Genomic DNA, 9,804 nt, shown 5'->3' on the forward strand with positions numbered 1-9,804 from the left:
GAGAGAGAGAGAGAGAGAGAGAGAGAGAGAGAGATAATGAAGACTAATCTTGTTATTCAAGGGGCTTTTTTTTTTTTCTAGTGCAACAATGGTTTACTTAGTCAAAAAGTCTTCCACTTAATCAGCTATTCATCCTTAAATACAAAGAAATTTGACATGCTATCTTCACCATTGTGAGATATAAGAGGATTTTCTAACTACATTGAAGGAAGGAGGAAGCTATTTTTTTTTCTTTATTTGTGAGGGAGGATAAATTGGATTTATTCACCAGGAAACTTCCACACCAAAAATAAAAGGTCATTATTTTCATTGAATGTCTTAACTATCAGCATGGAAATCGCACTTTCCCAATTTCTTCAAGGGTATGCAGAGAGTTCAGTTCAAGACAGGGCACATCAGAGAGATGGATGGGTACCATCTGAGAATGTGGGTGAGTGTAGTGTTGACTTTCCCTCAGTTTACTAAGCAAATGCAGAATAAACGGTGTCAGAGAAACCTGGTTCACAAATGCTCAGTTTGTAAAAGAGACACGGGAATATGTATACTTACATACCTATAGTATAATAAAAATAGTAATTACAAAGCCGGGCGATGGTGGCGCACGCCTTTAATCCCAGCACTCGGGAGGCAGAGGCAGGCGGATCTCTGAGAGTTCGAGACCAGCCTGGTCTACAAGAGCTAGTTCCAGGACAGGCTCCAAAACCACAGAGAAACCCTGTCTCGAAAAAAAAAAAAAAAAAAACAAAAACAAAAAAAAAATAGTAATTACAGGGACCACTCAAAAACATATATTAGAACAAGCCACATACTTCCCGCTCATTATCCGGCCTTTCCAAAAAGCACATCTTGGCTAAGGGAAAAGCACAGTAGGTGCAAGTGATTTTCTGCTTGTTTGTTTCAAAGGTCACCCATCTGTCAATGTTCATGCATCATAAAAAGGGCAGTTTTGGACAGTGATGGCCTGTGACCAGTGTGGGGGTGATGCTCCAAACTTTGGAGATGGGATTCAGTTAGCTCTCCTGCATCGCCTGCGGTATTCTAAAACCTCACTGTACCAGTGTGGAGCTATCATCCAATTCTGAACAGGACAGTGTGGCTAGAATCAACTGTAATTGAGTTCCATGTGTTCCCACCCAGGGGGTTGTCCCTGATCTAGTTTCAACATGCTCTGTTCCCAGCTGGGAGCCTGAGTGGTTTCATCAGTTGCCCATCAATTTTCAGGCAAAAAAAGTAACAGCATTATGTAAAGGGGAAAAAATAGCTTGGATATTACTTTTATAGAAATGAATTGGAAAAGAAAAGAAAAGCTGCCATTTGTGCGTGAGTTTATTCGAGTTGTTGTAATAATTACCTTAAACACGTTCACTTAAATGCTGGAAATGCCTCTTAAAAATGGGTAATATTTTAATGTCTGAGATGAAGGACTTTAAAATTAGAAGAAAAAGAATTTTAAAAGGCACAAGATGTAGGGTACAATATAAAATATGATGAAAATAGTCCTAGAGACAAGAATCAAGATATACATTGTGTTTTTTCTCCCAGGATTCGCACAGGAGTGGATTCACATAATGAATTGGTAATATCCGAACAATTATGAAATTAATAACTAAATACACAACTCCCCCTTCATTAGGAGTACTGAGTAGAGTCACATAGCAATTCAAACTTATCCAACACTTAATAAAAGGTATATTTTGCTAGCGTTCAAGTAGAGGCTTGTTTTCCATGTTTGTTTTTTTTTTTTTTAGTATCTTTACAAAGGAAGGCATCTAGATATGAAAGGTTGTACAGTTTCAGTGAAAAACTTCTTTTTTGAAGATGTGTATGTGACAAAGGGTAGTGGTCTGTGTGGTTAGAAAACTTTCGTACATAATTATTCAGGTAGAGTAAACTACACAGAAAAAGTGCTTGGTAGCTGATTGTGGACTTCTTGAGACATAGCTGTTTTCACTAGTTTAGGGAATTACTGACGGATGTTGGACACAATCGCAGTCTCTAAATTTCTACCTCCACCTGTTAGTATCCAAAGGCCTGGGTTCCCAAAGTTTGAATTGCTTATATGTGAAACAATTTTTACCTAGATATGTCTCACAATAACCAATGTGTAGTGATAGCAAACACAAATTTTACCAATATTATCTTATGTTAAAATTAAGACAATTGGAAAAGAGACATGAGGAAATGATACGATTATCAACAAAAACCTGTAGAAGCAGAATCTCAAAAGGAAACAATATTCAGACAGATTCAAACAAGATCAAGATAACAGACTGCCTTCCTTAAATAATAACTGGAAAGAAGAAAAATTATATAAATTGAAAATTTTAATTAATGCTATTATACAAGTTATATCATCTGGCTAAGGGCAGAATATTACATGAAACATTAAAGAAGAAACGGAAAGGGAATCAGACAGTTGAATGGGAAAGTCTTTCTTAATGTTAAAAACGCAATAGAAAAAAAATAGAAAATGCAATATAAAAAGAGAAGCCTTTGATGGAATACTACAGTCAGTAGGACAGGGAAGGCCATGAGAACAGCTGATAGTCAGTGATCTCACATATCCCACAGAATCTGCTTTGAAGTACCTATGTACTCTAACAAGAATTGATGAGCAGAAAAATAAGGAGTAACAGAGGAAACAATGCAAGATAGAAAGTTAAATAAACCAGGCTCATGCAAGCAAGACCATGCAAGTGGCAGCAAGGGAGATGGCTCCGTTGGGTAAGAAAGTTTGCTGTGCATGCATGAGGATCTCAGGTCAAACCCCTAGCACCCATTCGCAGTACCCATGTTAAAAAGGGGGTTCCAAACACTGGATGTGTGATTTACACCTTTAATCTCAGGATTCCCAAGGTAGAGGCAGACTGTGAGTTCTAGAACACCCTGATCTACACAAGCTCCAGACCAGCCAGGGTTATATATATAGTCAGACCTTGCTTCAGAAGAAAATAATAATAAATAAAATTATGAAATGGGCTTGAATACCTGTATCTCAATGTTGGGGGGACAGAGACAAGCAGATCCCAGGAACTCTTAACCAGTCAAGCTAGACTATATGTACTGCAAGTTCCAGGTTCGATGTGAGACTTTGTCTCAATGGAATAAGGCAGAGAATGACAAAGCATGGAGCTCTGGCTTCCACGGGCACACACAAACACACACAGACACACACACACACACACACACACACACAAACACAATGGTTTTTATTGACTAGAATCAGTAGTTCTGCAACTTGTATTTGGGACAGCAGACAGTGTATTAGAAAAGCATATAAATTTACATACTTATATAAATCAGTGCTCCTTGGAGGGATGCATTTTTACAGGTTCCTGCTTCACCCTGGCATTTTATGATATGCTACACAATGGCAAGTTAGGAGTAGATAGGTACCCCAGGTTCTTTAGATAATCATTAAATTCATGAAGAAGAGAGGACAGAAAGACAATCTGGAACACAGCTATTGACAAGATGCTATGTGCTTCTTGTTGTTTTAGACATTTAACAAAACAGCACATGTCGGGTGAATTAAAGAAAGAAGAAGAGCTGGAGGATGGCACAGTTTTGAAGAATAACATGTACTGCTCTTGCAAAGGACCCAAATTTAATACATGGCATCCGCACAATAAGCTTCAGGGGCATCTGATGTCTCTGGTGTCTCTGGACACCTGCACTTCTGTTCACAAATTCACAATCAGAAACACACACACACATGCACATTTTTTCAAATTAAACACAAAGAAGGGAAAAATGAAAGGTTATCATCCTTTTTCCAGTACTCCATCTTTTTTTCTCTTTGTGTTCCTAAATCTACTGTACCCACAAAAATCAGAGACCATAGAGTAGTTGCTAGGGATTGTTTAATAGAACCTGGAAGCAGTGCTAGAGTACTTGGAGCATTTTGCTCAAGAAGAAGACAAAGTGACAATTTCAAGTGCAATAAAAGTCCTCACACTGGATTTACTTGGTACTTAAGGCAAGGGCTCTGTCTAAAGAGGATGATCGCCAGTACTAGATAGAAGAGGGATGCAGCCCGAGGAAAATCAGCAAGTGCTACCATTAGTCAGCACTTAGGCAGCTCTCATTACCACAGAAATAATGTGTAAAAGCTGAGGAAGACAGCCATCTTCAAAATGATGAAAGCAAAAATCAAACTCTTACAAACACACAAAATTCAGTTTGTTATTGGAGTAATGGAAGATTCAGAGGTGAGATAAATGACAATTGTGATGATGATGATGATGATGATGATGATGATGATGATGATGATGATGATGACCTGCACTGTTTAATCAGCATAGAACAGTGAAAAATCATTAAAATAATGGCAGGGTCTTGATGTTGCAGCCCATGATAATGGCCCAGTAGTACAACCATGAGAAACTGATAGAGATCAAGGAATTAGAATTGAATAAATGGTCACCAGAGATGAAAGAGTTACATGTGTCGGACTATTTTGGGGCCTAAAGTCCTATGGGAGGTGACTTGCTGAGAAGGAAGGTTGAAGCAGCCCAGACAATCTCCAGAAACAGCTCCAGCTGAGAAAGGACTGGGTCACACCCCCCTTCACTGGCAGCTACTCCTGTGTATTTGCATATGGTAGTGACCACAGTGTAAGTGGTACTCAAAAGGAGGTACAGCCTATGCATCCCTAAACATTTCATATTTTAAAATTAGAGTGAACTAACTTTTAAAAGGTATATATGTCTTTACTAAAATACAAACTAATTATTTTATTGAGACAAGTTTTCCTGGAGTTCTAGGTGAGATCTATGAAGGTCATGAGTTAGCAGACAGTGGGCAGATTACAACTCCTGCAGTCATTTCATTAACAATCACTAGGAGTTCCAAAGAGAACCACTGGCCATGCATCTAGCATTGTAAATATTTGGTGGGGAGCACAGACTGTGATTCAGTCCATTTTAGGGTCCACTGTCTCCATTTAACAGCACAAGGGCTGCATAGAAACAAAGGTACATTATCCTCACCCCGTGAGATGCAAACACATTTCTAAGAAAAACTAGGCTTTACCTGTGAGTAAAACACAGCTTGGGCTTTAGGGAAACACAGCAAGGTTCAAAGCTTTCTCTGTTAAACCCATCAAGGGTTGCTCCTGCTGTTTTGCTATCATTAAAATGTGCCAACTTCCAAAATTCAAAAATATATCTCTTAAGATAGCTTTCTGACAGACTGAATTATGCAAATGTTTTTAGTACAAAAGCCAAATGATTTTTCACAATTCACTTAGCAATTTTAGCTTTCCTGTTGTATGACAAATGACCGTAGGGAAAGTTCATTCTAAACAACATAAAAAAAAAAAAATGCCTGTGAGAAGTGCTGGAAGGTGAACAGTAAATAGCCCATTTGTGCAACTCCCCTCTCTCCTGTTTTTTCAAAAGTATCTCTTCTTAATTGTTTGGGTTTTCAACATTTTTTAAAGTGAGAAAATTTATGCAACTAAAAAGTAAAAGAGCTATTGGATAAAATTTTGTTTGGCATTGTTTGGTTGGTTTATAATTTTGAGACAGAGTCTCTTACAGTCCAGTCTGGACTTCACCTCACTATGCAGCACAGGATAGCTTTGAAATCCTCATTCACCTGCCTTTGCCTTCCAAATTACCAGTAAATGCCTCCCCATGTCCAACTAAAAACTCATTGAAGAGTAGACCCTTTTACAATGCGGTAGCCCAAGGTAGGGCTCGATATACAAGAGCGTTTCTCTTTTGAGGAATATAACATGCAACAAAGAAAGGCAAAAAAGTAAGAAAAAAAATTGACTAACCTAACCCACCTGAGCTCGGCTCACAGGGGTCAATATCCTCATCATCACTGGGACACTCTGCTGAGGCCACAAGGATATCATCTGAGGTCTGCAAAGGAATCACAGTAGGCAGGTTAATTTAAAGTGTTAGAAGAGATCGTCTCTGTCTCATTTACAAGTGCAACACAGTTGTGTTTACATTGCATGCTGAGAAGCTAAGTTCATTATTTTCCTTCCCCGAGACACAAGACACAGAGCTTACACTCATGAATATGTTTCAGACCTCTCACGGAAATATCTCCATGTACAACAGGTCTTGATTACAACTTACTGACATATGGACACGGAAATGGTGATCTGTAATTAGTAGACACCTGACGATCCAGCTACAATGAGACACTACATATGGAAGCATGCAGATGTTTAAAATATCCTGGCAGAAATAGGTGATTTGAGACTGATTATAGCCCTGGAGAGCTACAATGTATGCACCAGTAGGCTTTATGTGTACTTGTGCTTGGCTTCTTGACGCAGGACAGCTATAGCGCGTCATACATTTGTGAAAAGGTAGTTCAATAAATCATTGAGATGTTGGTTGTCATCATTGGGAAACACAGATTAGATAGACTATTACATGTATTTTTAGATGCAAAATGAAGCAAATATAGTTCTTTTAAGATATCTTTAAAATTTTATACTCAAATATCATTTTTACAATGTTCCAACAGTAGATGCTGTTTTCTTATTGTGCTTTTCATCATCAAGGTTTCATAGTAAATATAACGTGTGTGCAGAACTGGCTGGGAAACGGTGACCATTTTCTCTGTGACATTATAGTTGCTTCGCTGCACTTACAGTCAAAAAAGATAACTGTCGCTGTAATAAAAACCAGAGTGTGTAAATCCTAGCATTTAGGAACATAATCAACACACTGGCAAGCATCAAAGGTTGCTCTTTACTGCCGCTTACGTGCAGTAATAAACTCAGAGGAGTTACTGCATGGAATTTGTGAAGGTTTACATCAAATTGGGCTGATGCTAAGGTAAAACAGAGCAAATCCATGGGGCAAATCACATTTGCAGAATGTTCAGGAGATTTCGGCGACTCAGAAGATGCTTGAGAGCAAACCGGTGCTGTCATTTAACAGGAACTGGACTAACACAGCATGAGCTAAAGTCATTAGGAGTCACAGTATTGTCAGAGATAAAGATTTAAAATCAATTTTAAGAAAACTGGAGACAAGAAGGGAGGGACTTCAATGCCTAATAAGGTTTAAAAATCTTTCAAACCCAGAGTCTTTTGTCCATAAAGCAGATTCTTTTCCCTTGTTGATTCTTTGCAATATACCTTGAAATCAAAACAAGTCTTTAAGCAGCATGTGGGCACGGGTTCATTTTGTTGTGCTCTTAATTCTTAAGAGTTTCTGGATTAATGCACTCCCCACCCCCATGTTATTTTAAAGAAAGAATTTCAAAATACCAGATTTATGGAAGCATAGTTGTTCACAGAGAAAGGCATCAGGCAGTGGTGTGAACACATTTTATCTCTCATTGACATGAATTTCACCAAAGACCCGTTGGGCTTTTAGCACAAGTTCATCTTGCCGAATAGCACCCATATGGGTGATATGGTATCATGAGACTGAATTAGGCATCCTTCTGTGCAATCAAGCCTCTATAACCCAGATTAGAGAGTGGGCTTTTTCCTAGGACCAACATTTAGCAGGAAGCTCTCATCCTTACTCAGAATGGGAATTCTTTCAATATAATCAAAATTAAATTAATAATCGCAGTTACAAGAGAAGTTTACATTTTCATGAGGAATGTTAAATGTATCCATGCAACCAATAACTGTCTCTATTGCAATGCTCTTGATAAGGGGAGGAAGAAATGAACATATTCTTTAGGTCAGTTGTTCTCATCCCAATAGTGAATTGTTTCTACATCTTCTCCTGCATCTGGAGGGACATTTGGTGATATCAGGAGATATAGAGGTTGTTACTGCTGGGATATTGGTGTTGGGCTGTTACAATGGGTATCTATTCATTAGAGACTTGGGGTGCTGTGAAATGGTCTAACATACACTTTATGACTCATTCAGCAAGAATTATCAAAAGTGCTAAAATGAGGGAACCCTGCTATTAAAATATAATCATTGACTATGCTTTATTTTTCTTATCAGAAAAAATATGAGTGTAATATACATTGATTTTAAGAAACAAACCAACACATGGGAAGCACTTATAATATGATTCCATTGTGTTAATAAAATTTTCAACATTATCAACACAATTTTAATAGTTCATAAAGATGGAATTGTTTTAATTAAATCACTTTGAACTATATTTATAAATAGTATAGTTTCAAATTTTTAAGAAAAAATTATACATACAAATTATTTTCAAATGGAAGATTCATGTTAGCAATTATATTAAAATTTGAGAGTTATGTTCGGTAATATTTAAGCTTCTGTCTTTATAGTCTCTGTTCAAATCGTTACTTAAGCAAACAAGTATAAATGAGGAGGATTGCTTATGAAAATGACTTCATGACTACCTATGTAGAGGTTGTTAGACACTGTTCTATGCTGGCTAGTTGCTTAGGTAATTTAGGTAATGCAAATCAATCTACTTAAAGCTATTTTCTTTAGGGATAATTCCATTTTTTAAACAGAAAATGTTGTAATTGTCTTAGTGTCACTTTTCATAAAACACTCTATGTACAATACAAAGTCATATAATAGTATCTTGTGTAGCTTCCTTGCAGTAGAATAAATCACCAGACAAGTATGCCTCCTTTATAAAAATAGATTTTAGGTTTCAATGTATTTTACTGCTATAGTGCATGTATATTCTTGATTGTGTATATACAAATACATATATAATATATACATATCATTAAAATTTAAAAACAGGTGATCCTTTGGTAAGTGGAATTCTCGAATTAATAGATTCTTCTACTGAAATCTCCATGGTATGAAAAATCAGGAAGCAGCTCAAGGAAGGAGAGAAAAACCTCTCAAATTTCATTCAGGAAGTGGATTTAAACAAACAGTTTTCTAGCCAAAGTGGTGTAATTGAAATTTAGTTCATTGTGCTTTGAGCTACCTCTCCGTAACTAACTTACTGTTGAGAGTGTGGTATTAAAAACCTCAGATCTGTTACATTAATCAATTCTGTTCTTTGGTAGTCTTTTGTTTGATGTTTATAACCTTTTTCAGAGAGTCAACCCACTGTAAAAACCAGAATAGCCATCTAGCGAAAGTCTTAGCTTATGCAGCAGTAGCGGTCCATTTAGATAAATGCCCTAACTGTGCATTTAACCACTCACAGGTCAAAGAATCATGCTGATGCTCCCTCATAGCGAGATGGCTGTGCCTGAGCATCACAAACTTCTATTGCTATTTCAAAAGTCCACAAAAATTAGGCCTCCATACCTTTAGTCAGAGCAACATGGAAAGAATGTGAGAAATAATCCAAATGTAATCTATCATGTTCTGCACCTGAACACATATGTATAGGACTAGGGAAAAATGTAGTCAGGAGCCACGAGCCCAGTTTACCTAAAAGTTAAGGGTACCAGGGGAGACTACTTGATGGTTTACAAACTATAAGGACACTGACTGTCCTTTTCACAAGGAGTTTTCCTTCACCCCATCATTTGCAGTATATATGCTACTTGCCCCCCCCCAAAAAAAAAAAAGAGGAAGAAGAAGAAGAAGAGGAGGAGGAGGAGGAGGTATGCTACTTGCCCCCCCCCAAAAAAAAGAAAACTCACACAGCTCAAATGTGTTTGTGGTTAAAAAGCTAGATGGTGAGTGAATGAACAGATTTTGCATCCCTACTAAGAAGAACAATATTTCTAGATGTCATTTTCATGGTGCGTGTTTATGCGGAGTGCTGGTCTATGTCGGTAAAGACACGTACATGAAAGGCCAACCAGACCAATAAAAATGCTTGCGAGAAAAAGGGAAAATTCCAAGTGTGTAGTCCAGATACTTTGTTGATTCCTAAACTTGAATCTAAACGTTCTTTCCAAACT

The 9,804-nt window shown here is 37.5% G+C and overlaps 1 protein-coding gene across 1 annotated transcript in view; it reads right to left on the reverse strand.

Moving 5' to 3' along the window:
- Positions 1 to 9,804, reverse strand: part of Nrxn1 (neurexin 1) — a 172,704-nt gene that overhangs the window by 22,168 nt on the left and 140,732 nt on the right. The window contains exon 5 of the mRNA XM_013349005.2: positions 5,795 to 5,873. Within this exon, the coding sequence (XP_013204459.2) occupies positions 5,795 to 5,873 (79 nt within the window). The remainder of the gene's footprint in view (positions 1 to 5,794; positions 5,874 to 9,804) is intronic.

The sequence above is a fragment of the Microtus ochrogaster genome, chromosome 16 (genome assembly GCF_000317375.1).
Source record: "Microtus ochrogaster isolate Prairie Vole_2 chromosome 16, MicOch1.0, whole genome shotgun sequence".
NCBI classification, from domain to species: domain Eukaryota; kingdom Metazoa; phylum Chordata; class Mammalia; order Rodentia; family Cricetidae; genus Microtus; species Microtus ochrogaster.